The 27640-nt window shown below is 58.4% G+C and overlaps 1 protein-coding gene across 5 annotated transcripts; it reads left to right on the forward strand.

Annotated features, from left to right (window-relative positions):
- Positions 1–4788: 4788 nt before the first annotated feature.
- On the forward strand, positions 4789–27640 carry RAB3IL1 (RAB3A interacting protein like 1). 5 transcript variants are annotated; one of them, XM_015113984.3, is made up of 10 exons: positions 4789–5111; positions 16728–16980; positions 17367–17462; positions 17558–17635; positions 18342–18560; positions 20132–20260; positions 20356–20468; positions 22457–22556; positions 25562–25628; positions 26574–27640. In XM_015113984.3, the coding sequence occupies exons 1-10, from the start codon at positions 4960–4962 to the stop codon at positions 26654–26656; spliced, it is 1290 nt and encodes a 429-aa protein (XP_014969470.2). In that variant the 5' UTR covers positions 4789–4959; the 3' UTR covers positions 26657–27640. The 5 variants fall into 5 exon arrangements, with proteins under 5 accessions (XP_014969470.2, XP_014969471.2, XP_077818746.1 ...); XM_015113985.3 differs by having other exon boundaries at positions 4795–5111; positions 26577–27640; XM_001116609.5 differs by lacking the exon at positions 4789–5111 and adding an exon at positions 7886–8111.

Genomic DNA, 27640 nt, shown 5'->3' on the forward strand with positions numbered 1-27640 from the left:
TGGCCAAATCCTTGAACCTTTCCAAATCTCAGTTTCCTCATCTTTAAAATGGGAACAGAAAGCAATGAAGGACCACCAAGGACCGTGGGGCCTCTGCGAGGATGAACGGAGTCTGAGATTGCACGTAAAGATCCCAGCACAGTCTCCAGTTCACCCCACATTCTGCCACCTTGGAAGGGAGTCATCAGCTCTCTGGGGGTCACACCCTCCTTCACTGGTCATGTTTCCCCCTCAAGGTTTCTGGTGGATTATCTGTTCTCTAATAATTCCAGGAGGTGGCTGAGCTTTCCTTCTGAGGAGTTGAGAGTGGGCGAACAGGTTTCATCTCTAGGAATTCGGCTCAGGCCCCAGGCATCTTGGTTGGCCTCCCACGCCCATCTGGGCCCAAAGGAATCCCCTCCTTCCTTCCTTCCTTCCTTCTTCATTTGAGGTCAGTTTCATTACCGGGAAATGTTGAAATGTTGACATTTCCAAAGGGATTCACCAGCTCCTCCCGCCCCTCACCATCAGCACCCCACAATATGATAAGTCAAGTGGAACAAAGATAATCCTCCCAGGTTTAAGGTGGGTAAACTGAGGCTCAAACTAGCTTCCATATATTTGTGTCTAGAACTCGTGGGTCTTTGCAGCCAGAGAAGGGATTCGTTTCGCCTGAGGGGCCTGGGCAGCTGTGGTGGAGAACTAGGGGAGCTCTGGCCCCAGAGCAGGAGATGGACCAGGAATCCTGTCTCTCAGGGCCTCTGCCTTGTCCTCAAGTAGGTTAATGCCAGTCTCTCAGAGGCTGGCCTGGAGCTCAGTGTCGGTGCTTGCTTTGTGAACTGACTTTGGGAGTAGATTATTTTGCCTGCATCATTTGGGAAAGGAGCAAAGATGAAGACTCACTGGCTGGGGCTTTATCTCTGGGGCTGAGAGTGAGGATGGAGACTTCCTGGACAGTGAAAACAGCAAGTTTAGCTTCAGGAGGCCTGGCTGCCAGCCCAGCTCTTTTCCCAGCATGCTGTGCCACCTGGGACAAGTGCCTGCCCTCTCTGGACCCCAACTGCCCTCCCTATAACATGGAGATGGTGGTCGAAGGAGGTCTGTTGTGAATCTTAGTGTTCTCAAAGTCCTGGGCTGAGCCCCTCCCTGAGCCCAGACTGTCCCTGGGGCCTGGCTTCACCAGGTTGGCCTGACCAAAGCTGTGACCCCATTCGGTGCCTCCACGCCCTCTGTCCTGCCCTTCCCTGAGGGGCCTGGGTCTGGTCTTGGTCAGGCCTAGGGAGAGAGCAGGGAGCCTCCAGGCCCGAGTTTGACCTCCTGAGTCGCCTCCCCTCTCCCTGGAGCCAGAGCCAGCGTCCTCTTTCCCTCCTGCCTGAAATCTGAGCTCAGGGATCCAGGGAGGACTTTGGCTGCAAAACATTCCATCCCGCTGTCCAAACACGCTGCACAGCTGGCGGAGGGAGGGGCAGCCAGAACCGGCTTTCAGGAGCCCTGGGGCTGTTGTGTTCATGGAAATGGGGGAACCCTCACTCTGAGGACCAGCGCTGGCTGACCTGAGGAGGTTCACAGGGTCAAGGAAGGGTCCACCTGCACACATGTTCCTGGGGCTTACTGCAGTGCCCAGCCCTGCAGGGGAAAATCCAGTTGCTTCAAAGTCTGCCAAGCCAGGTGTGCGTGGCTGCCTCGAGCCTGCCAGCCGGGAGGTGTCTGGGCCACAGGCAGGCGGATGGTGGCCTTGTGAGCCTCCCCTCGTGACTGAGCTCTGTGCAGAGGCAGGGGAAGGGCAGGCAGGAATGACGCTGAGATAGCAAGCAGGGGAGGTGACTTCAGGCAGCAGCTTTTACTGACGAGATGTCCCAGACTCAGCTGCTTCTTGCTGTGACTCACCAGTGACCCTGAATGAGCCTCTGAGCCTCAGTTTCCTCATCTGCAAGAAGAGAGGATTGGGCCTTTTCTGGCTCTGCCTTTTTTCTAAGAAGTTACAGCCAAAGACAAGATCCTCACAGCTTCTCATCCAGTCCAAGCTGTGTCTAAATGTCCAAAAACATAACAGTTTTTCCATACAGTCTCCAGCAACTCTGACTCAGTTTCCCCTCTCCCCCCAACAAGAGGCTTGTGGGGCCTTGGCAGGGAGGGAACAAGTCCCACCTACATTGCCACCAGTCAGGCCAAGCCCCTTCCCCTCCTGCCTTGTTGGGGTGATGGGGAGATGCCCCCCTTCACACATCCTGTTTTCCATTAATTGTTTCCAGGTGGGCCCAGAGGTTGCCCAGCAGAGGAAGGTGGGGACACAGGAGAATTGAGCAGGGGGATCAGAGAGGAGCAAAAACAGGAAGGGGGTGGGAGCAGGCCATGGAAAATTCATTGCCAGGAAAGGGAGGCCAGCATCTGGTTTGCATTAGGCTGAGAGAGCTTCGAAGCCCAAAGCCCAAGTGGGAGATACTGTTATCCGCTGGGCGGGGCGGGCCGGGGTGTGAGGAACTGGCAGCTTCTCCCCAGCAGGGACTCAGAGGCTACCAAGAAAGAAGAGGGAAGTCCAGGGAGAAGGGAATAGGAAACACTTCTTTCAGTCCACACTGTGGCAGACACTTCACAAATGTTATCTTCTTTTTTTTTTTTTGAGACAGAGTTTTGCTCTTGTTGGCCAGGCTGGAGTGCAATGGCAGGATCTCGGCTCACCGCAACCTCTGCCAACTGGGTTCAAGCAATTCTCCTGCCTCAGCCTCCCCAGTAGCTGGGATTACAGGCATGCGCCACCACGCCCAGCTAATTTTGTATTTTTAGTAGAGACAGGGTTTCTCCATGTTGGTCAGGCAGGCTGGTCTCAAACTCCCAACCTCAGATGATCCACCCGCCTTGGCCTCCTAGAGTGCTGGGATTACAGGCATGAGCCAACCCCTGTGGCTTTCTTCTTTTTTTAAACCTTTTTTTTTTTTTGAGACGGAGTCTCACTCTGTCGCCCAGGCTGGAGTGCAGTGGTGCAATCTCGGCTCACTGCAAGCTCTGCCTCCCAGGTTCATGCCATTCTCCGGCCTCAGCCTCCCAAGTAGCTGGGACTACAGGTGCCCTCCACCACACCCGGCTAATATTTTGTGTTTTTAGTAGAGACGGGTTTTTGTTTGTTTGTTTGTTTTTAATAATAGAGATGAGGTCTCAGTTTGTTGCCTAGGCTGGTCTCAAACTCCTGGGCTCAAGCGATCCTCCCACCTCGGCCTCCCAGAGTGCTGGCATTACAGGCGTGAGCCACTGCACCTGGCCACAAATGTTATCTGCTTTAATACTCACTACTTCACAGGGGAGAACTGTTCCCATTTTATATAGATGAGGAAACTGAGTCCCAGAGAGGTTAAGTGACTTGCCTGAGGCCACACAGCCAGCGAGTGGCAGAACTAGGATGAGAATTCGGGCCAAATGAAGACAGGGTGGCACATTCACACCATCCCACAGATGGATGGGGTCTGTGTACCAGGCAAGGGGACACTGAGAAGGGTGACGAGGATGGCCCAGCCTCTGCGCAGAGGGCCACTCAGTTCTTGCGGGAGTGTGCACCAGTTCCGTGGGGTGTTTGTCATGTGCAGGGCTAACCATGTGTCTGAGGGCTCTGGTGTCTGCAGAGGAAAAAAGTAACCCACAGGGGAGGGCTTCCTAGAGGAGGGGGTATGAACAAAAGAGAAACTTACCAGCAGAGGCAGGATGCAGTGGAGATTGCAGACAGGTGGGATAGTATGTGGAAAGAAGAGGAATGGGCACATCTGGGCAGTGGCAACTGACCTGGTGTGCTTTGGAGGGTGAGAATCCATTTCATAGTTGGAGAAACTGAGGCACAAAGAGGCTAACGTGCTCAAAGGCACACCGTCTGAAAGTGGGGTTGAATCCAGCCTGTCTGACCCTGGGCCTGTGCTCCCAGCTGCTACCACTGAGTTGTTCCTGGGTGGTGGCGGTGAAAAGTTTTAAGGGTAGCGAGACCCCGTCTCTCCAAGCAAAAAAAAAAATTTAAGAATTAGCCAAGCATGGTGACACATGCCTGGAGTCGCAGCTGCTCAGGAGGCTGAGGTGGGAGGATGGCTTGAGCCGGGGAGTTTGAGGCTGCCTTCCAGCCTGGGTGACAGAGTGAGACCCTGCCTTAAAAAATTAAAAAAAAAAAAAAAAAAAAAAAAAAAAGACAAAACTAGGAATCTCAAATCTAAGAAAAAGAATTAAAAAATAATAATAATAACAGTTTTTTGTTTGTTTGTTTGTTTTGTTTTTTGAGATGGAGTTTCGCTCTTGTTGCCTAGGCTGGAATGCAATAGCACGATCTCGGCTCACCGCAACCTCCGCCTCCCAGGTTCAAGCAATTCTCCTGCCTCAGGCTCCCGAGTAGCTGGGATGACAGGCATGCGCCACCATGCCTGGCTAATTTTGTATTTTTAGTAGAGACGGGGTTTCACCATGTTGGTCAGGCTGGTCTTGAACTGCTGACTTCAGGTGATCTGCCCGCCTCGGCCTCCCAAAGTGCTGGGATTACAGGCGTGAGTCTCCGTGCCCGGCCAATAACAAAGTTTTAAGTGGATATTCAGGCTTGTGGTCACAGTCGGGAGGGCCTGTCAGGGCTCCACAGCCAGCTTACGACAGCTATGACAGGGTCAAGGCTGGACAGGCAGTTTCCAACGCCCCAGCCTGTGTGGCGAGGGGACAAGTAGACCATCTGGGAGCCTGGCTGAAACACGGGGCCTCCTCTTGAGGTGTCTCATCTCCCCTGGCCCAGAGCCCAGGAAGGAGGGCCCAGTGTCTTCTGCTGCCTGAGGAGCCACAGGAGTTAATAATTACGGGGTTGAAGGAGATAGCGGCTGTCCTGGGAGGTGGTGCCTCCCTCCCAGGCTGCTGCTCTGAGGAGATAGCAAAGGTTAGTGTGAGGCCCAGCCTAGTGGGGGGAAGAAGGCTCCTGCTACCTCCCTTCCCAGCACCCTCCAGAGGGACCCTCAGTCTGGCCTTCCAAGCATGGACTCTTCTGAGGAGCACGCCAGGTGCCCCGCCCGAGGGACATGCCCCGTGTTCCTGGCCATGAGTGCAGGGACTGTCCGCTACGCCCCATTAGGCCTGTGCCCTGCACTTGAGGGGAGCTTGAGAGAAGAGCCCTGGGGCACAGAAAGGTGAGCTCAGGACCTGCGGCATGGAGGGGAGGGGGAATCTTGGCGAGCTTCAGGGCAGCCGGTGTGAGAAGCTGGGCTCAGAGAGTCCTAGGGAATGGCTCTGACTATCTTGTCCAATTTGGTGGCTGTAGAGAGGTGGAGACTGAAGCTCAGATAGGGCAAGACACTCGTCCTGGGTCACACAGTGAGCTGAGGTCAGACCTGTAAGTCCAGAATCAGGGCCTGGGTCATCCAGGCTGACTGTCTCCTACTCCTCAGCTGCCTTCAGCCAAGGGTCTGTGGTCAAGGCTGTCAGGCTTGGGATGTAGCAGGCAGAGGGGGATAGAGGGAGGGAGGGTCAGGAGGGCAGTGGCTTGTGGGCAGAGGACACAACTTTTTTTTTTTTTTTTTTTTTGAGATGGAGTTTCGCTCTTGTTGCCCAGGCTGGAGTGCAATGGTGCGATCTCGGCTTACAGCAACCTCTGCCTCCCGGGTTCAAGCGATTCTCCTGCCTCAGCCTCCTGAGCAGCTGGGATTACAGGCATGCACCACCACGCCCAGCTAATTTTGTATTTTTTAATAGAGACAGGGTTTCTTCATGTTGGTTAGGCTGGTCTCAAACTCCCGACCTCAGGTGATCCGCCTGTCCTGGCCTCCCAAAGTGCTGGGATTACAGACGTGAGCCACCGCGCCTGGCCCAGACACAACTTTTATTTCTCCCTTCCCTGCCACTGGCCAGGAACCCATAGCCTGTGCTCAGGAACCTCTTGCTGCCTGGCTGCACACAGCTGCAGCTGCCAGTGAGCTTCTAGTTTCTGGATGGTCTTTTTGGAAAACTGGTGTAAGAGGACTCAGCCCCACTGCCCCTGGCTGTGTGATATCTGGCAAGTTCCTTAACTTCTCTGAGCCCATCCTTTTTGGCTGAGGAGCAAGTTCAGCTGAGCAGTAGGGTCCTCCCTACTGGGGGAGGCAGTGAGGCCTAGGAGTCCATGGTAGCAGGAAGCATGGATGACAGGCTATTTTTGGTTAGAAATTGAGTGTCGATGCTTTCTGAGTGGTGACCACACACTTGTCCTTCGAGACCTCGCTCAAGGGCCTCCCCAGTCCACCAGCTGTCCCAGGCTGAGTACTCTTCCTCCAGGGACATAGCCCTGAGCTGACGCCTCCTCCACCCACTTTATCTCCCACTGGTCTGGGTTGCCATGACTTATCTCCTCCCGGTGCTTGTGAAGACTTGAGGGCAAGGGCCCTGTGCTGGGTTCCTTTTGTGTCATTTTCTCCTCCTTCTCTAAATAGTGAACAAAACAAGGCCAGGAAGACAACAGTTGCTCAAGACCTACTGATGAGGGATTCAAGCCAGCAAACACATGTGGACATCTGCTTTGGGTGGGCCAGACCCTGAGCTGGGCTGGGGGCGGGGTGAGGGAACACAGCTCCAAGAAAGAGAGAATCCCTGCCCTCTGGAAGCCATGGCCATGGAAACAACTGCCCTGCTGCGTGATGGCTATGGGACGCCTGGGCTGAATGATTCTAGAAAGTTGGAAGGGATGCTATGGAGAACTGCCAAGGTTGTTCACTGCACAAAATGCTGGCCAAGGGAGCAAGCAAGGCATAGAATCCAGCCTCGCCTCCACTCTCCAGATTCCCTACCTTGTTGTGCACTATGCCCAGTGGGGAAAGAGCACTGTTGTCTATTTGTACTCTGGACATGGAGGTCTTAGAGAATACCTCCCTCATCCTCCATCCTCCATCATGGAGCCCCAGGAGGGCAGAGCCTATGTCTGCACAGTTTCCTTCTGGGTCACCAGCCCTTGCATGGCCCATAGACTATGCTCAGATGGAGTGGCTGAATGTATGAATGAGTTGAATGAATGAATAAAATGTGTCCTCAAATGAAGATCTGACTAACTTGAGCCTGGGGCCTGAGTCAGTGGGCCTGGAGGGGTTCAGCACTAGGACCTCTGGTAGCACCTAGAAGGGCAAGTACCTCCCCCCAAGCTCCCAGTCCTCCCCCAGACAGGGAAGGTGGGAGCCATGGTTCCTGGTGGGAGAGAAGAGGGGTTCTGCTCTTACTGGTCCAGTCCCAGGCTGAAGTTGAGAACAATGATCAGGACTCAGAATGGGTGGGACAGAGGAACTGAGGGACAGGTAGACCAGTGGTCTGGGATTCAGGGAAAGGTTTCACGGAGGATGAGGAACCAGACAGGTGTGCGTATGTGTGTGTGTTGGTGGGGGTGGGGTGGGGAATACTATCCAGAGGGCAGATGGTGGATAAAGGCAGGGATGGGTACAGTGTGTTAAGAGGCAGGAGGCTGGGTGAGGAGAGTTGAACCAGAAGTGGAAACTCCTTCGGGGTAAAACTCAGAGAGTAGGACTCAGAAAACTTGTTTCGGGTTTGTCCCCTCCCCTTCCCAGCAGGCAGGATGTTGCACAGGGACAGGCACTAAGTAGATAGACTAGGGAAGGAGTGCCGGTGAGGATGGGGGAGGGTGTCTGCTGGCCTTAAGTGACAATCTGTGTGAGAATCCAAGAGCTGAGAGCCCGGGAGCCATTGTAGGTTCTTGAGCAGGGGTGGCCCAAAGTGGGTGGTGCAGAGGGCGATTGGAGAGGACGAGTCAGCTAGGGAGTCTGAGCGCGGCGCGGGCCGCGGGATGTTGGGGGCCGGGTTCCTTCCCCGCGCCGCGGTCTCCTTGTCCCGGCGCGGCGGGCCGGGTGGGGCCGGGCCCTGGGAGCGCGCGCCCGATCCCAGCGCCCGGCCGGCGAGGGGCGGGGCCGGGCACGTGTCCTCGGGCCGCCCCCCTCCGCCACGTGACCCGCCCAGGGCAGGGTCGGGGCTGGGCTGGGGGCCGCGAGCCCAGGCAGCTGAGACCTACTGACCGGCCGCGGGCTGGGCTGACAGGCGGTGGGGCGGCTCGGCCCCGGGAGGAGTCGGCGGCGAGCGGGGACGCGGCGCGGGGAGGACGCGGCGGCGGCGCTGGGAACAAACGCCCGGGCGCCCCGAGGCGCCGGGATGTGGAGCGGGTAGGTCCGCGCGCGCTCGCGGTCCCGCGCCGGGTCTGGGCCGCGGCTGCCTCCCGGGACAGAATGATTGGGGGGGGGGGTCCCCGCCGGATCTGCGCCGCCACCCAGAGGTGCTGTGCGCCCCCGCCCTGCCTGCAGGCGAGCCGACTTGCGGCCGGGAGACTCCGGGGGAGGGGTCGGGAGTCTCTCTCGGGGTGCAGGATGCGAAGGGTGGGCAGCCGACCGTCCCGGGGTGACAGCGTCAACTCCTCCTAGATCATCAGGAGCGCAAGTGAGAAGAGTCGGGGTATGGGGAAGAGTGTGCACGACTCTGGGGCATGCACCTAGAGGAGAGACCCCCAGTCCACCCTCGCAACCCGTCCCTCAACCCCCTCGGCTGGATGAACTCTTGGAAAGCAGTGTAGCTGGGAAAGAGGGGCTGGGTCTCTGCCAGGGCGGCTCCCAAGTTGAGGGCAGAACCTCCTTGTGGGGCTCCCGAAGTGCGGAGGCTCTCAGAGGTGTGGAGTGGGATCGCCCTGCAGCCTGGAGTGGGGTAGCACAGATTCCGGGTTCTGGATTAGTGGCCCCTGTGGCTATGTCTGTTCAGGCCATTGGTTCTCAGGGGCAGTTGCAGTTCCTGGCCCATCTGATGTGGCACCCCCTCCCTGTATGTGCAGAAAGGTTGTGTTTTTGTGGAGTTGGCCAAACACTCCCCAGTGGCCTGGAAAGACCAGGTCCTGGAGGAAATGTGGCCCGAATGGGTGACAGGTTGTATTCCTGTGCCCCCTGGGTCAGATGAGTGGTCCCAGGAGAGGGCTACTGCCCAGCTACAGCTGGGGAGTGAGCAAAGTCCCCCCTGGAAAGGCAGGCAGGATCCACTTCACTCCATGGCACCTAGCAAAGGCTGAGCTGCGATGCTAGGGGAGAGATGGCCTTTCATCCCCAGCAGGGGTTGCAGAAGAGAGTGGGCTCCTGGTAGGGGTGAGGTGTTTTTGAGACGGAGTCTTTCTCTGTCACCTAGGCTGGAGTGCAGTGGCGAGATCTCAGCTCACTGCAACCTCTGCCGCCCAAGTACAAGCAATTCACCTGTCTCAGCCTCCTGAGTAGCTGGGACTACAGGTGCACGCCACCACACCTGGCTAATTTTTGTATTTTTAGTAGAGACAGGGTTTCATAATATTGATTGGGCTGGTCTCGAACTCCTGACCTTAGGTGATCCACCTGCCTCAGCCTCCCAAAGTGCTAGAATTACAGGCTTTCACCACCACGCCCTGCCCTAAGGCTTGAGACTCTTAAAGGGAGAGAGTTGAAGGCCACCAGTGTATTCCTTGGCATTGTGCTGGGAGGAAGGAGGCTGGCTTAGGAGAAAGTGCTTGATGTGGGTTTGTGATACCTGGAGAAGTTAGGGCAGTCCTGCCTGGGGTGAATTGTGTTTGGGGAGTAGCTTCCTCTGCAGGAAGCCTGTGTCTTGTGCCGGGTGGACTCAGGCAACACAGCCACTGAGTTAGTTGCTGTGTGACCTTGAGAATGTGGACTTCCTTCTCTGGGCCTTTAGGTAAAATAAGTGGTTTCTGGGGGTGGGAATGATCTCAGGTCAGAGAATGTCCTTCCCTGGAGGCATCCAGGCCAAGGCCAGACACAGCTGAGAGCCATGAGTAGATGGATGGTTGCTTCGAGGAGAGTAGGAGAGCCTTAAATCCTGGGCAAGGACCCCTCCCCCCCATCCAGCCCCCCTGCCATATTCCCAGCGCCACTCTGGATGAGCCAGCTGCCAGGCTGACCCCCACAGAATCCTCAATGTGGCTCACTTCCTGCATGCACCCCTGCACCCCCGGGGGCCTAGCTGGGTGCTGAGCTCATATCATAATAGGTGCTTCATAAATGCAGATGGAAAGGATGAGGGGCAGTGAAGAGCTGGGGGAAGGGGTGAGGCAGAGCTTGGGGGTTATCTTGAGCTCTGTATTTCAATGGCCCCCTATATGGGTGTGGAAACAGGAATTTAGAGTCAGGGGCCAAGCCGCCAGCCCCCACTGGGTGCTTGGTGTCCTAGGAGCTCACCCAGACCCCAGCAGCAGTTGGGAGGGGTCCTGTTCAGAGTCGTACTTGCCAGGTGACTGACCAAGCGATGACAGCTCTGGCAGGTGTATATTTGGAACTGCTGATCTAGAATAGGAGGAGCTGGGATTAAGAGTTGGTGACCAGGGCGGGGTCAGTGATGTTTCTGGGCTTGGTTTCCTCACCTGTGAAATGAGCTGAGCTCTGTCTCTTGGTGGCTGTGCTTTGTTAATGGCCGGGTCCTGGTCATGGCCCCAGCCCTGGGCTGCTCTTCTGGGGTGGGTGGCAGTGGCTGGGCTCTGCAGCAGCCTGGGTGAGTTCTCCTCCTTGGGACTCCTGAGCCTGGGCCCTGAACTCCAAACCCAGAGGCAGCTCCAGTCTGACTTTAGGTGCTCCCCAAACTGGGCTGCTCCCCTTCCAATTCCCCACAGTTTCACACATTCATAGTTTTGGGTGCCAAGCCTGCTCCAAGGTGACGAGTTGAGGACAGCGTCTTGAGTACTTCTGTATCTAACACAGTGCTGGGCACTTGGGACTTGGCCAGCGGAAGCCAGCGTTCGAGTTCCCACATGACAGTGTTGCAGCCCCCTCCCCCCCGGTCTCAGTTTCCCCAGAGACAGGGCTCATCATGCCTATCTCCAGCCTCCCAGGGGTTGGGGAGCATGGTTTTGTGGCAGGCAGAGCTGCAGCGGCCACCAACTGGCTCTGTGATCCTGAGCAAGTCACTTCCCTGCCCTGGGCCTTGGCTATTCTAAGGGCATGGATCTGTGAGCTCCTGCCTGTAAGGCCTAAGTCACGGGGGACTAGAGGCCATGAGACAGAGTCTGAAGTATGGCCCGAGGGCTCCAGGGTCAGACATGCAGGCCTCTTCATTGGGAAGGGGTTGTATAACCCTTGCTGTTGCTGCTCCCTGGAAGCCCTCCATGATCTAACTGCCTGCCCTACCCCTCAACAGGTGGAGATCTTTCCTGCTGTTCTGTAATCAGGACATGGGTGTTGGGGGCAGACATCCTCATTAGAATCCTGCTTGTCCTAGACCCTTCGAGCTCTGCACAGGAATTATGCCCAGTAGGTCTTGGGAAATGAGGTAGCGGGAGGGAGATGCAAACCAAAATAGGATGTGGTAAGAAGGGGGCCGCCTGGTTGTGCAGATTGGATGGATCACGGCTGGTGGGGTGCCTGGCACATAATGGGTGCTCAGTATACACGCTAGCTGTTGGAGGCCTTCGGTGTCAATTCTTGGACTGAATGGGCAGGGTCACCACAGGCAGATTTGAGGATGTACTGCGTGCCCGGCCCTGTAGCCGAAGAGTAGTGAGATGCGCCCCCACCTAGGCCCTGTGCTGGCTCCGGTGGAGAGACAGGGCTGGATTCCCCTGCCAGGGCTGGGCTGGGCTGGCCTGGCGGCCTGACTCACCTGCTTTGGATGTTCTGGTCTGCCTCCCATCCCCCGCTGTTCCTGACCTTCTCTCCCCCTCCTCCATGGTCTCTACTAGGACATGCTGTTGTGCCCTTCTGCCCACTCTGGCTCCCCCTTCCCCTGTGGCCCAGGCCCTCCTTGGTTCCCACCTGTCCGTTTGTCCCCTCCTTGCTTTGAGCTCATTGGATCCTGGCCCAACTCAGTGAGACTCATGACGATCTCTTTCATCCCCGGGTCCTGGATACTCTTCAGCTCCAGTGTCCAACACTCTCGTCTGTTCTTCCGGCTGGCTCTCAAGCCCTTGTCTCCACTGACAGCCCATCATCCAGGCTCAGGTTGCGGCTGCTTTCCCAAGCCAGTGCCACTCGACAGCGTCACCCCATCCTGCCTATTCCCCCTCAGCTGCCTACGGGACGTGCCACTTCCCAAATGCCTCAGCCACCCACTTTCCTGTCCCTGAAAGACCCCCTCCCAGTTCCTCTTTCCCAGCATGGGCACCACTGTTCTCAACTTTCACCTTTTCCTTAGTTTTGAATTATCTTAATTAATGACTGCTTTTTCCTGCCCCCTATCCAGCTGCTGGTCCTCCCACAATTCCCCCTGCCCATCTTTTGTTTCTGTGTGTCCCCTCTGCTGTCCCCTCCTAGGCCAGGTCCTGCCTGGCTGTACAGCAGTCTTGGGTGGCACCCCTAGTACTTGGGCACTGTCTCAGACTTCCTCAAACCCCATCTGCCTCCTGCCTCACTTCTCCGAAACCGCCATTCATCCCCTTTCCTCTGGGTGACAGGCCACGTGATGCGCTATGCCTGTACTCGGAGTTCAGTTCCCATCCTGCCGCTTCCTTGCTGTGTTTTCTGGCCAGGTTACCATCCCTCTCTGAACCTCAGGGGCCTCATCTGGAAACCAGATGGAGGAGCACATCTCCCTGCAATTGTCCCGAGCTTCCAGGCCCACGACACCTGTGGAGTGGTGTGCTGGAGCGGATGTGGCCAAGCATTTGGGAACCTGACATGCTTGTGGGTTGGGGGCTGAAGACTTGGCTGCTCTTTAGGGGAGCTGAGCTTTGCTGGGCTTGCAGGCTGGCTTGAGAGCTAGCCCACCAACTCTTTCCTGGGACTCCCTTGGTCCCTGGATATGAGTCACATGGCTGTCAGCCTCCATCCCCTCAGCCTCACTGCACAGGCGGAGTGTGAGTCTGAATAGGCCCCTGTGCCATGGTTACGCCCCCAGGAGCCAGGCCCTGTGTCGGGGTTTCTGCAGCCTCCCTCGAGGCCTGGGCCCTGGCAGCACGCTGAGTGGTCCCAGTGTGCCCTCCCAGCCCTCTCCTTGGCCCATTTTCAGAGCCACCCGTGCTGTCCCCTCCCCTGCTTATTTAATGAATCCACTGTGCCCATGACCAACAGGGGTCTTTAGTTCCAGGAGGTAACTGGACAGGGTCATCTTGGGCACTGGTTGAGGGATAGGCTGGTCTGGCCTCTGGCCAGGCCCTGCTGGCTCAGGGAGATACTGAGGGCCGCGGAGTCTAGGTCTCCTTCTTATTTTGTGGGTCGGGGCAAAAGCCCTGCTGGCCGTCCTAGGGCGGGCCTGGTGGGGTGAGGATTGTGGTTGCTGCGTTTTCTCTTAGCTGTGTGTTTCCTGGGGAAGTGACCCAGGGGGCCTTTCCTGTATGAACTGCCCGGGGCCCTCTCGGCGGTGGGAGCTGGCTCTGGGATGGGGGATGTTGGCTGCCCCATCTACCTCTGATCTTGACTCCTACCCTCTGAGCAGGCCCCTTTCCAGAGGCATCTGTGGCTCATCTCAGATGCTGGGCTCTGTTTCCGCAGGGAACGGGGACTGAGGAGGTTTGTACAGAGAGGGGTGGACCGGGACTGAGGAGGGTAGGGACGTTGGGCAGCAGAAACCTAAGTGGTCCCTGCTTGTCCCAGGACTGAGTTCGCCACTGACTTGGGTGTTCACAGCCGGGTTTCCAGGCCTCTGCTCTGGGAGGCCGCAGTGTGTGTGATATCGGAGATTCTGGCTTCGGCTGGACCTGAGGAGCCCAGGGTCCCCTCTTTGAAATTTCTGAGTCTCAGGAGTGGGCCTTGCAGCCCGGAAATGAGGGGGAGGAAGGTCTGCAGATTCCGGCTACCCTCCAAGGGCAGGTCAGGCCCTTCTTCCCCTCCTGCTCCTGCCATCTTTGGCGTTGGGGAGTTGGTGGCTACCAGGTGGTCCCACTGTTCCCGTGTCCCACCCTTCCTGCCATTAGGATTGGGCTTTGGGCTCTTCTACTGGGGGGGATGGGAAGGGTGTCACAGACTCTGTCTCAGGCCTCCTGGACCACTGTTTCCTCTGGCTGCAAAATTGGGCCCTGTCCCCACTCCGCCCCACAAGGCAAAAGTGAGTGCCTGTTGGGAAAATGGCGAGGACAGCCAGCCACACCTCCAGACCGTGTGCTTGGGACCAGCAGGAGAGAGAGTTAGTCTTTCACTGTGGCCAGAGGCCCAGACCACACTGGTGGATGAAGCCCGGCCCCCCGGGGAGGGCCATCAGTCTGCTTCTCCTCGGTCAGGGCGTAGGCAATGGTGAGAGTCTTCTGTCCTGTCCTGTGCTGTCGCTTCTTGCCCTTGGCCTGCAGTGAGCAGCCTCCAGCCCAGCCTGAGTGACTATGGCCATCCTGTCCCACCTGAGGGCTTGGGCCGTGATGATTAAGGTGGGGACACATATCTGTCTCTCCATCGACAGTGTCTATGCCACCCAGGGCTCTCTCCTAACACCCTTGTTTGGGGAAGTCTTGTTGGCAGGGGTCCCCAGGCCTCCAGTTTAAGCCGCGGGACCCAGAGGCCAGGCGGGCTTCGTGGGCGTCTCAGCCAAACATGGCTGTGGATTGAACACGATTCACCCAGCGCCAGGTTGGGACTGCTCTTAGAGCTCTTGATTCTTAGAGCCCCTCCTGCAGGATTTTAGCTCCTATCCCTCAGGTGCGGAAGCAGGTTCAGAGAATTTCAGAAGCATTCTCAGGGGCTCATGTGTACCCCAGCTCAGAGGCTGACGTGGACCCCAGGCTTGCCCCATCTGGCCTGTTCTCTCTGCCACAGCTCCCCCTGCCCAGGCCTTCCCTTCTGGAAAGGGGGTTTCTGGGCCTGCGCAGAGTCTGAGAAGCCAGTTCGGGCCAGAAGTGGGTCAGATTTCCCTACTGCAGCCAAAGAGGAGCCTCCGAGTCCCCCTGGGCCCAGCAGCCCTTCATCTTGAAGCAGATGTGCGGATTCCAACACTCATACTCCCCGCCCACCTGCCCTTCCCCTGCAGTGGGGAAGCTTTGGGCCTGGGCTGAAGACCTGGCCAGCTGTCCCAGCACTGTCACTGACCAGCCGCATGACCCCCAGCAAGTGCCTTCACTCTGTGAGTCTCTGTCCCCTCATCTGTAGAACGGAATGATGCCACGAGGGCCGATCAGAGAGTTTTTTGTTTGTTTGTTTGTTTGTTTTGAGACAGTTTTGCTCTGTCGCCCAGGCTGGAGTGCAGTGGCACAATCTCGGCCCGGCTAATTTTTGTGTTTTTAGCAGAGACGGGGTTTCACCATATTGGCCAGGCTGGTCTCGAACTCCTGACCTCAGGTGATCCACCTGCCTCAGCCTCCCAAAGTGCTGGGATTACAGGCGTGAGCCACTGCGCCTGGTGACTGTTGAGAGAATTTTAAAGGAGACAGCGTGGTTAGAGACCTGGTAGAATCTGGCAGTGTGAGTCCCTAGGGCACAGACCCCAGCCCAGGGCACCACCGTAGCTCTCAGGCTGCGGGGGACCGTTGCCAACAAGACTTCCCCAAACAAGAGTATTAGGAGAGAGCCCTGCCTGGCATAGACACTGTTGATGGAGTGATGGATATGTGTCCCCACCTTAATCCTCAAACCCACATCCCTGTCAGGCAAGACCCAGCCTGAGGAGCCAGAGCGGAGGGCAGGTGGAGCCGGGCAGCTGGACGGATCTGTGTGAAGGGACTCACTGCTGGAAGTGGGCTCCTTGCTGGAGTCTCTGGGGACCCATTTTCTGTGTGTTAACCAAGGGAGAAACTGAGGCTCAGGGGCTGCTTGGTGACCTTCCCAAGGTCCTGAGGACAGGGAGGGGAGACTGGTCCACAGACTTGCCTCTCACTACTCCCTCTGCCTCAGCTGTCCTGAGTCCCACATTCTCCTTGGCCTTGCCTTCCCCCTCTGGTGCAGCCTCCCTGAGCCCCTCCCCCCAACTTCCCTCACTGATATCAGCGGCCTGCCCAGCCCCCCAGCCCCAGCCCTGGCTGCTGCGGCTCAGAAGCTGCTGGCTCAGGAGCCTCCAGCTTTTGCTGAGTGAGCGAGTCCAGAGGTGCTGTCTTGGCACAAAACACCGCTGGCCGGGCCTTCGCCCTCCCTTCCTTCTCCAGGGTCCACTTTGGAGTGGGGGGTGTGGATGGGGGGAGTGAGGCCCCACACCACCTTCAGGGTCTGCAGCTTCAGGGAAGGGAGGGTCCTGAGGCCCAGAGAAGTGGGTGTTTGCCTGAGGTCACACGGCAGGCCAGGGGAGAGCTGGGACTGCTCCCCACCAAGTCCAGGGGGACAGGAAGTGGGTCTGTCTTGCCTAAGATGTTTGCAGAATCTTCCTGCCTCAGCCCTGCCTGCCCTGGCCTCATCCTTCCTCTCGGGTCCACCCCGAAAGGGGCAGAATTCGCATTAACTGTATCAGTGAAGGCAGCTCCTGCTTGAGTGCATCCGAGGTGCCAAGGTTTTACGCACACCTCCTCTGATCATTCAGTGGCCTTTGAGGTAGGACCATCGGCATAGGCTTCACTTTATACAGGTGGGACTCACGCCTGATGCATTTACAGTCGTCCGTTAGACAAACAGGCTGCGCACCTGCTGTGTGCTGCACACCTACTGTGTGCTGAACACCTACTGCATGTGCCAAACGCAGCCCTCAGCCCTGGGCTGGAGGGGGTGGTTGACAAAGAGGAATGAGCCTCTTGCCCCAGGAGACTTTGTGCTTGGACATTTGCCCTTGTAACAACCCTGATGATAGCTGGTAGTGTCCCAGTTTTCAGATGGAAAGGCTGAGGCTCAAGTGGTAGGCACATTGCCCCGGAGTGGTTTCTGGGCTCAGCTCTCCAAGCCTCAGGACCCCACCCTGAACCTGCGGATGCCCTTGTTTGTCTCCAGCCCACCCCAGCCAGACCAGGGCCTCCCGCCACCCCTTGCAGCTGTCCCGGTCCCCTGGAAGAGCACGGACCCCTGCCAAGGCCACAGGGAGTCCCCAGGAGCCCTGGTGGAGACCTCTGCAGGGGAGGAGGCCCAAGGCCAGGAGGGCTCTGCAGCCACCCAGCTGGACGTGTTGCGCCTGCGCAGCTCTTCCATGGAGATCCGAGAGAAGGGCTCTGAGTTCCTGAAGGAGGAGCTGCACAGAGCGCAGAAGGTGGGTGCCTGTAGCAGGCTTGGGGGGCTTTGGTGGGAAGAAATCCGCTTGGGAGAGCTGTGGGCTCTCAGGTGCCCAGAGATGTGCCCAAAGGAGAGGGATGTGCCCTCGCTGAGGCCAACTGCAGGCCAGGCCTGTGCTGGGCACACCGATGGTGGTCTTGACTGCAAACCTGCCCTGAGCTCTGATGAACTGGCAGGCAGGGCTTCAGCTTCATGCTGCGGCTAAACAGAAAAAGCATCATCAACTGTCAGGCACCAGAGGAAGTAAGCTCTGGGCCCCACATCAAATAACCAGGGGATGGAGCCTGGTCAGGTGGGCCTGGTCCCTCCCGTGCCAGGCCTGGGGATGCCGAGGGCCTCAAGTGCCTGCGTCTTTTCCTCCAGGAGCTGAAGCTAAAGGACGAGGAATGTGAGCGGCTCTCCAAGGTGCGGGAGCAGCTAGAACAGGAGCTGGAGGAGCTGACGGCCAGCCTGTTCGAGGTACACGGGCTGAGCAGCAGGAACAACTTGGGGAATGGGTCACCTGGGCGTCCATCAGCTCTTCGCCACTCATGCAGGGACTGCCTTCTTCCTAGGAAGCTCACAAGATGGTTCGAGAAGCCAACATGAAGCAGGCGGCATCAGAAAAGCAGCTGAAGGAGGCTCGGGGCAAGGTGAGGCCCGTCCCCGCCTGCCCAGGCCAGCCCAGGCACCCGCCCTGCCTCCCGGCTCAGCGAACAGTGAGCTTCACTGCCTGAGTGGACGCTCGCCTGGCCCAGTGGGGCCAGCAGGAATGGGTGAACCCAGGCCCAGGGAGGGAAGGGAAGGGTGGGGGTCTGAGATCACAGGGCCCAGTGCCCCGGGACTCCACCAGTGATTCTGCTGCAAGGCAGAGGCTTTTCTGGGGTCGTGCTGGGGCTGGGAGGACCCTGTGATTATTGTACCTTCTTCCCTGTCCTCCCAGCCCCACTTCACAAAGCAGAAAGCTCACTCAGTGTGGCTGTCTGAGCCTGGGCAAGTTGCTTCCTCTCTCCAAGCCTGGTTGCCCATCTGCAAAATGTGAGGCCTGGGCCTTTCCTGGCTCGTGGGGGCCCCAAGAATTCTCATGGGAGGCCTAGCCAGCTCCCAGACACTTGTTCCTAACAGAATCCTGCTCACAGCATGACCTTGGGCAGACCATGTCGCCTCTGTGAGCCTCAGTTTCCCTATGTGTAAAATGAGTGTCTGGGTCTCTGCCACGAAGGCTGTTCTGAGGGTGTCAGGAGGGACTAGGTGCTCATCGCTGCAGGGGTGCATTGTCCTGAGTTGGGCTGATAGGCGGTGGCAGCCAGGATGGCATCCAGCCTGGGTGAGGGTTGACAGCCATCCCATCCCATGCAGATCGACATGCTGCAGGCAGAGGTGACAGCCTTGAAGACACTGGTCATCACATCCACACCAGCCTCTCCCAACCGCGAGCTTCACCCCCAGCTGCTGAGCCCCACCAAGGCTGGGCCCCGAAAAGGCCACTCTCGCCACAAGAGCACCAGCAGCGCCCTCTGCCCCGCCGTGTGCCCCGCTGCGGGACACACCCTCACCCCAGACAGAGAGGGCAAGGAGGTGAGGGCGGGAGGCGGGCTCTGGGTACGGGGAAGGGTGGCAGTGCCTGTGGTAGGCAGGGCCAGAGCCCAGTGAGGACCAGCCTGCCCCACGCTGTGTGACCTGGAGCCTGTCCTGCGACTCTTTGGGATGTGAGGGCTGGGCAGGTCCTTTCTCTCCAACCTCCTGTGATCCGAGGCACTTGGCCTGCAGCCTCCAGGGTGCACCATCTGGGGACCTGAGGCCCCCTCCCTGCCCTGCTGACTCCAAGCAGTAGGTAGTGGTCTCTGCACCTGAGCCTGGCTTTGGCCCTGAGGATCTGGGGCTTCCACTGAGACACACATTTCCTTGGCCTTAAGAGGCCAAGCAGCAGCCACTGGGCCTCAGCGGGGAGGCTGCCTGAACCCCGTGTGGCCACAGCCTTGAGCCCCAGGACCACCTGGTTACAGCCCTGTGCTCAGGGGGTTCCTGGCGCCCTCTGACTGTCGGGCGGAGACAAGCATGGCCTTTGGATGGTGTCTCCATCCCACCTCAGCTGGCCACACCAGTTGCTGGGTCCAGGCTGGGCTGGACTCATGGTCATGGTCCGTAGGCAAATGCGGCCACCCGTCAGCACCTCAGCTTCCTCACCTGATAAATGGGGCCTCCTGGGGCTGCCAGAGGAACCAAAGAGACAGGGACGTCAAGAGCTGAGTTCAGGGCTGCACTCAGAGGGCTGTGGTGCCTTCAGCTTCCTGGGTCCCTGGCACCAGCCCACTCAACTCCATCCTGGCTTCCACCTCTGTCTCCAGGGCCTCCAGGGAAGACGAGCAGGCCCTCATCTACCTCCTGAGCTCTGAGCTTCTGAATGTACATTAACTTCTCCCCTTCCTCCTGTTCTGTCTCTGTGCACCTGTCTACCTGTCTGTCTGCCTGTCTGTCCGTCCATCTGTCTGTCCATCCGGCCCAGCCCGGGCTGGCCCCGCTGCTCTCCCTGCTCCTCTGCGTGGTCCCCAGCAAGGCGGTTCACCTCACCTACGAGCCGGCCTGGCAGCTCCCTCTTGGGGAGCCCCCAGCCCCCGCCTCCACTCCCTCTCCCTCCTTTTCCCGACAGGTAAATGACCCCAGAGAAGGGCCTCCCACTTTGCCCCCTCCCAGCCTCCCTCCCTCTGCATGCGGCCTGGGGTAGGCCAGCAGTCGCCTCCGAGGCGTGGGCCCTGGGCAGCCTGTGTGTGTCCCCTCCTGTGTGCATGTGCCTGTGTACCTGCTGGTACCTGTAGCCTCCTGCCAGTTGCTCTTTGACTTTTCCTCCTCAAGGAGGCAGTGATGGTCTTCAGGACAAAGCCCTGCACCCCACTCTAAAATCCTATTGCACCAAGAAATTTAACGCCGACCTGGAAACAAAACTTGTAGTTCTAAATTCTTTGGTGCAAAGGGCAGAAGGGAGTTCTGCTGCCGCTGGACTTGGCTTCCCTGCACGTCTGCTGGGGACTGACCTGCTGGCTTGCTGGGCCTGCCCCACGCCCTCCCTCGCTCCCCTTCAGCTCAGCCTGCATCTTCTGTGCTGGCCCTAGTCCCCTGACTGCCCCCACCCCGCTTGCCCTCCCCCACAGGTGGACACAATCCTGTTTGCAGAGTTCCAGGCCTGGAGGGAAGCCCCCACCCTGGACAAGACCTGCCCCTTCCTGGAAAGGGTGCACCGGGAGGATGTGGGCCCCTGCCTGGACTTCACCATGCAGGAGGTGAGGCATGGCAGAGGCAGGGCCAGCTGGGGGACCCGCCCCTCCGCCAGGGCCCAGCCCCTTACCACCCTGCCTGCCACCCTGGTCTGCCGCAGCTCTCAACGCTGGTACGGGCCGCCGTGGAGGACAACACGCTCACCATTGAGCCGGTGGCTTCGCAGACACTGCCTGCAGTGAAGGTGGCCGAGGTTGAGTGCAGCAGCACCAAGTAAGCTGAGGGTCTTAGCTCCTTCCTGCCCATGCAGGAAAGCTCTGCCAAGCTGTGTGCTCGCTGCGCCGAGGGGCGGTCAGGATGCAGCAACGCCAATGGGACAGGGACAGTTGCTGCCCTCACAGGGCAAGGAGGCAGTTTGGCAGGTTTTCTGTGAACCTGCAGGCTCTCCAGAGAGGCTGGGAGCTGGGGTCTGCCTCTTCCTGACTGGCCTGCCCTGTGCCCTCCCTTTCTTCTTGAACCATGATTGTCAGTTGCTGGCTCTGCCCCTGCCAATAAATAATGCAGTAGCCCTGGCATTTGTCCTCCAGCTACTCACCTGGCATTGAGCAGGGGAGCAGCGGAACAAAATAGCCAGGGGGAGCAAGGGGCAGAAATTGGGGAGGATTTCACCTTGGCAGCCAAGAGCTGGCTGGGGATGGCTGGTACCCTGGTGGGAGGCTCATCATGGAGAGGGAGCATTTGAGCCAGGTTTTGAAGGATTAATAGAAGTTTGCCAAGCAGGGAAGGGCATTTCTGGCAGAGGGAACAGAATGTGCAAAGGTATGAGAAGCTGGGATATTAACAGAAGCACCACTGGGGCATCTGGCTAAGCAGTGGGGGGACAGGGAATTGGGGTGGAGGCTGCAGAGGCTGTTGGAGCCAGAGTGTAAAGAGCCTTCACAGGTTTGGGCTTTAACCCACCAGCCAGTGCGGCAAAAGTCATCAATAGGCCTGGTGCAGTGGCTCACGCCTGCACTCTGGGAGGTTGAGGCTGGTGGATCACCTGAGGTCAGGAGTTCGAGACCAGCCTGGCCAACATGGAGAAAATCCCATCTCTACTAAAAATACAAAAGATAGCCAGGTGTGGTGGCACATGGCTGTAATCTCAGCTACTCTGGAGGCTGAGTCAGAAGAATTCCTTGAGCCTGGGAGACGGAGGTTGCAGTGAGCTGAGATCGCACCACTGCATTCCAGTCTGGGTGATAGAGTGAGACCCTGCCTCAAAAAAGAAAAAATGTCATCAGTAGCTGCCACCTGAAAAGAGGCTCTCCGGTCCATCAGAGTCCCAGTGAACCAGGAGGCAACAAATGCTCTGATAAGTCCTGCAGCCAAGGAGCTTTTTAAACCTTCTTTTATTTGGGTTTCTCCCTATGTCTTGGGAATTAGGAAAGCAAGAGGGAAAGATGATGGGTTAGACGTGGGTTTTTGGAGGAGCCCCTGGCTCTGATGTGGAGAAGAAAGAGAGCAATGAGGCAGAGAGTTGGCCAGAAGGAGCCGAGGGGATGCAGGCCAAAAGCCCTGCTGCTGTGCCCTGACCTGGGGACCTGGTGAGCAAGCGGAGGGTGAGGAAGAGAGAGCTGAGCAGATCATGGCCAGCAAAGAGCAGATTTGGGGAGTGGGGCCCAGATGGGGGTTGCTCAGGGCCCACAGAGACCCTGCGTGTGGGTGGCTGAAGATGCTGAGCGCAGTCAGGCAGGACTGGGGGAGGAGAGAAGAGGGTATGCGAGAAGGCTCTTAGACGGAGTTGGTTGGCACACAGCTGAGAACCATGGGGGTTAATGGGGTCAGAAGGCCTGGATGGATAAAGCAGGGGAGCCGCTGAGTGTTGGGAAGGGGGAGGCAGCCAGACCTCAACCCTGGCCTAGCTGTGGGGAGGAGTGCCTGGTCTGAGTCCCCAGAAGTGGAGGGAGAGGCATTTGCAGAGCCTGCAGAGGGTGGGGCTCTGTACACCTGGTATGAGATTAACCAATTATCTTGCCCAGTAGGGGCAAAACAAGGGTTCTAGGGGTAGAGCTCAGCTTAGTTCGAGGACTGTCTCGGGGACGGCTGGGGCCAGCTCCCTTCTCTGCCTGGCTCTGGGCTCCTTTAGAAGCCTGGTGGGGGAAGGGAGGCCTGCCCCTCCCCATGTATCCTCTTGGCTGCTGCATCTTCCCTGCATGCAGGAGGGGGGGGAGGGGGGCGAGCCCCAGCCAGCCCTCATGACCCGTTTTGCTTTCCCCCAGCACATGTGCCCTGAGCGGACTGACCCGCACCTGCCGCCACCGAATCCGGCTCGGAGACTCCGAAAGCCACTACTACATCTCGCCATCTTCCCGGGCCAGGGTGAGTCAGCCTTTGCAAGCGTTACTTGGCTCCTTTGGGGCCACCTGGGTGCTGGGACTCTGGGCCCTGGGCCTGGGAGTTATGAATAGCACTACACCTTGATTTACTTATTTTTACTGATTTATTTTTTTGAGACGGAGTCTTACTCTGCCACCCAGGCTGGAGTGCAGTGGCACAATCTCGGCTCACTGCAACGTCTGCCTCCCAGGTTAAGCAATTCTCCTGCCTCAGCCTCCCAAATAGCTGGGATTACAGGCATGCGCCACCACGCCCAGCTAATTTTGTATTTTTATTAGAGATGGGGTTCCACCATGTTGGCCAGACTGATCTTGAACTCCTGACCTCAGGTGATTTGCCTGCCTTGGCCTCCCAAAGTGCTGGGATTACAGGTGTGAGCCACCACACCCAGCCTTACATCTTGATTTACAGAGCAGGGTACAGGCTCAGAGAGGCACAGAGACTGACTTGGGCCACACAGCCAAGCCATGGGCAGTGGTTTGATAGCACGCAGTTCCCCGTGTCGGGAGTCTAAGCGCTACTTACTGGATTCTCTGCTCAGGGACTCGCAAGGTCGCAGTAAGCTGTCAGGGGACTGTGTTCCTTTCTGGAAGTCAGGGTCCTCCTCAAAACTCACACTGTTGGCAGCATTCAGTTCCTTGTGTTTGAAGGACTGAGGTCCCTGTTTTCTTGCTGGCTGCTGGCAGGGGATACCCTCAGCTTCTAGAGGACACCCACAGTCCCCTGCCACATGGCCTTGTTGCACAGGGCAGCTGACTTCAGAGCCATTAGGAGGGCCACTCTCCAGTTGGCTCAGACGCAGCCTTATATATGAAATGTGGTCGTGGGATGACATCGCCCCCCTCTGTCATTCAGTGTCACCTAAGCCAGGAGCGATGCTAGAGTTCCGGGTGAGTGCAGGGCTCCTGACACCCAGACTCAGGTGCTGGCCAAGGCTTTGGAGAAGGTTCAGAGGTGCATCTGGTGCACCAGCCTTATGTCGGCCGTGAGTGCCAAGGGGCCTCTGGGAATCCCAGCTCCCACCCTCCCCTGCCGAGTGACCCAGACCAGGACACGGGTCCTCACCGAGCTGGGGATTGAGGACAGGGATTCCTCTTCCTCTGTCCCGCTGTTGACTCTTAAGAGCATTGAGGAGAATGAGAGAACATGCTTGGAAACACGTTTCCAGTGACACAGTTCGAGCAACCATCTCAGGCCTGCTAGAGGCTCCTCGCGGGGGAGCAGGTCTAAAGGGGACAAACGGTCCCTTTGCTGGCAGCAGACTGTACTGTCCTTGCCAGACTCCACAAGGCCTCTGAGCGTGAGTCCTCCCAGCGTTGTGCTGAGCACCCATTTACTGAAAGGGAGGCTGAGCCTTGGCCAAGGAAAGGGGTGTGCTCAGGGCCACACGGCCGAGACCTGGGATCCTGGCTCTGAGTCCACTGTAGCCCCTACCCTGTGGATTTGTGCCCACTGAGCCTTGTTCACTGGCCACATGTCTCCATCACCCCTTTCCAGGCCCAACCAGGGCTCAACAGCAGGCCACACGAAAGATATTCCCATGCTCAACAGAGTCACCTCTAGCACTTTAAGTCCCTGGCCTGGGTGTCCTGCTGCACTGGGTGAAGCTGGGGGAGGGAAATGAGGTGAGGGTCTGAAGTTTTAGGATGTGGTCCCTGCCCTGAAAGACCAAGACGTGTGGGGTCTACAGGGAGAAGTGTTTCCTCCCCAGCACACTCCCTGGAGAGAGAAAGCCCCCGTCCCTGCTATTCCCTGCTCATGAGCCTCTGTGGGCATCCACTGTCCCTGCTCCTGTCCTGAGCTCTGCCCTGCCCAACCCTCCTGCCGCAGCCTCTCCTCAACCCTCCCTGTGCAGCACTGTCCCTGCCACAACAGGCTGATCCCCCAACCTCGCCCCGCTCTCTCACACCTCCCTATCTTTGCCAGGCCACCACCGTCCTGCCCCTCCCCAAAGCTTCTCCGCTCCCCAGCCTGTGGGTGCCCCTCTCACTCGACGTCCCTCCCCGGGAGTGTTGGACATTCAGTAGGGGCTGTTGCGGGCAGGCACAGCTGCCAGCTACCTTCCACCCTGTCTTAGGCTGGGTTCCATAGAGGCAGAGCCTCACCAGGAGATTGTGTGCAGCTCTCAGGAGAATGAGGGAAGGGATGGGGGAGTCCAGCTAGGACGTGGCCTCAGCCGCAGCCCAGCTTCAGCCCCATCCACCGGGCTCTTAGCAGAGTTCCACCCTGAGGCAAGGGGACTGTGTGACTTCTATCTCCACACAAGTCAGTCATCGACTGAGGTCTACAGGAGGTGGAGGTACGGGGGGGGGCACCTCGGAGCCATTAGTGCCCAGCAGCTGGGAGATGGGGCCCAGGCCTGGGAAGGGGCCCTGGGCCAGGCACCAACAGTACCCTCTCCATGGTATGAATCCTCATAGCAGTGTCTGAGCCAACACAGGGTGCCCAGGGCCTGGCATGGAGCAGGCCTGAGGCTCCAGGGGCCCCGGGCAGCCCAGGTGAGCGGCTTCTGACCCCCTTTCCTTTCCTAATGTTATGAGTAGCACTGGACTGAGGCCTGGCTGGCCCAGACCTCCAGCATCTGGAGCAAGCCGGCCTGTGAGAAGGGTGAGCATAGACTCTGGGACAGGCTGCCCGGTTCATCTCGCAGCTCTGCTGCACGCTGGTTCATTAGCTCCGCCATCTCCGTGATGGATATCAGCAGCTTCCCCTAGGTGGTTCCGCATTCCCCCATGTAAAATGGAATAATAAGCGCGTCTGCTTCATTCGCTGCAGGCGCTTGATGAAATGGTTGCTGCTATTGTTATTATAACGGTGCTAGTCATGCTGTTGTTGATTACTACTTGAAAGCCCAGTCCCAGCTGAGTCAGGGAGCACTGCCTGGCTTTGCGGGGACCTGGGGCCTCCTGCTCTGGGCTCAGATCCGCCTGTCAGGGGATCCTGTGTGCGGGTCTGGCAGGTCACACCGTCCCCGCCTCTGCCCACAGATCACCGCAGTGTGCAACTTCTTCACCTACATCCGCTACATCCAGCAAGGCCTGGTGCGGCAGGACGGTGAGCGCCCCCTGGTGGCCGGTGCAGGGATGGCACACGGGAGTGGGGCTGGGTGGGGAAGCGGCCTCTGGGCCCAGCTGCCCCTAGTGGAGGCGAGACTCAGCTAAGAGGCTGCGGAGCGGGGAGGGCTGTGGGTTAGTAAAGGGTTCACACCATCCTCCTGGGTGCTGAGCTGTGTACCTGAGTCCGTCCGGCTGGTCTTTCTTCCGCCACCAAACCTCTCTCGGTCCTGCACAAGGGGTCACCCCTGTGAATCTCTCCCTGGCCCTGGTGTGGCCGTCTCCTCCTGGTCACCTGAACACAGGCTCGCCCGCCTCCAGCCTTTGATCCCACTCTACTCCATGCTGGACAGGGCCTCCCTCCACCCCCTTCCCCCACAGCCCATTCTGCAAGGCCTGGCTCCCTGCTCCTCCACCAACCTTTGCTCCCTGCTGAGTCTTCTGAACCAGTCTGGCCCCACCCTCTGAGTAAGGAGCCGTCTTCTCTCCATCCTGGGGGTCAAGTCCCCTTGGAGGCCAAGGCACGCTGGGTGTTGACGCCTGTTAGATCCCCGGATGGCCACTGTGGTCCCCCCTTCACTGTGCAGGGTCCTTGTGAGAGGGTCCCAGGGAGGCATCTGTGCCTTGTCTAATGTAGTTCCCAGGTCTGGACCACCGCTGTTGCATGTGACAGCGTGTGCCTGCGTGTCTGCATCGGGCTGTGGGGGTGGCCGTCAATGTGGTGCAGACAGATCCCTCGAGTGTGGTCGACACGCAGCAGTTTCCAAGGCTCAAGAGTGGAGCCTCAGAGAGATCCAGCCACTCGCTGAGGTCATCTGTTTTGGGGGCTGGGGACCCTAGGGTGCTGTGCCAGCTGCCCCGTTCAAAGCCACAGGAGGGGACCTGGCCATCTGCCCGGGGTGACCCTGAGCTGTCCCTGACCTGTTCACCCTCTCTCTGCCTGCAGCAGAGCCCATGTTCTGGGAGATCATGAGGCTGCGGAAGGAGATGTCACTGGCCAAGCTCGGCTTCTTCCCCCAGGAGGCTTAGGGCACAGCCCAGGCCTGAAGGGGAGCTCTGAGACAGAGCAAACACCCATCCCAGAACAAGCCGACACACAGGGAGACGGGCCTGGAGCCAGCCCTGAGCCAGAGGCAGAACGGATGGACAGACAGGCCATGGAGGCAGCACTGAGCCAGCACCACATGTCCATCCTGGGACAGACAGAGGGACAGACGGGCCTGGACTTCACAGCAAGACCCCTCTCTCTTCCCCACTGGGTTCTGCCACCACCAGGAGGATTTCAAGAAAGCACCAAAGACCAGGGAGCTCGGATCCATACTCAGGGGGCCTCAGCCCTTGGGAGGGGACACCTGAGGCAGCCAGCGCCCCCTCCCCAGTCCCCAGAACCGCCTGCAGGTGCCTTGTTGCCGGCATGTCTTCAGAAGGGGACTGTTCGGGGTGGCTGGATCTCCAGGGTACCCTCCGCCCCAGCTGCCAAGCCCTGGGCCAGCGGCGCCCCCTTGTGGCCATCCCATGCCTTGTTCCCGGTGGCCTCCCTATTGGACTGCTGGGAGGGGCTGGCAGGGCCTCCGGAGCACAGAACTGCCCCAAAGCCTTGTTAAGATGAGTCAGGCCCCCCCTCCCTCCCTCCCCTCCTTTCCCCCTTCCTCCCTCCCCCTTCATAAAGGCCTCCCTTGTCACCTTCCCTCCCACCCCATCTCAGCCCTGTGCTCCTGGAGGCCCTGCTCCCAAAACCGCTGGAAGGATTGGGGCAGTTTCTCCCACAGTAGAACACAGACAGGGCTTCCGATCGCCCACGCCTGTTTTCAGCTGTGGGTGGCCATGCAGACACGCGCCCTGGCACGTGGGGCCTGGGTGGGCAGGCAGGACTGGGCCCTACCACCCATCAGAGCCCACTCGGGACCAGGGTTCAGGGCGCCCACCTGGACACATCCCTCACCACGTCCGGATTTCCTTCTTTGGATGGAATGTAACGCGATCTCTATTTAATAAAGGAAGGCTTTGTTGGTA

The sequence above is a fragment of the Macaca mulatta genome, chromosome 14, assembly GCF_049350105.2.
Source record: "Macaca mulatta isolate MMU2019108-1 chromosome 14, T2T-MMU8v2.0, whole genome shotgun sequence".
Lineage (NCBI taxonomy): Eukaryota > Metazoa > Chordata > Mammalia > Primates > Cercopithecidae > Macaca > Macaca mulatta.

Excerpts from the sequence above, each read along its gene's own strand:
- RAB3IL1 (XM_015113984.3), top strand. The coding sequence starts at position 4,960 with ATGGACTCTTCTGAGGAGCACGCCAGGTGCCCCGCCCGAGGGACATGC. Across the intron at positions 18,561-20,131 it reads CAGACAGAGAGGGCAAGGAG|GTGGACACAATCCTGTTTGC; the intron begins GTGAGGGCGGGA and ends CCTCCCCCACAG. Across the intron at positions 25,629-26,573 it reads AGGCCTGGTGCGGCAGGACG|CAGAGCCCATGTTCTGGGAG; the intron begins GTGAGCGCCCCC and ends CTCTGCCTGCAG.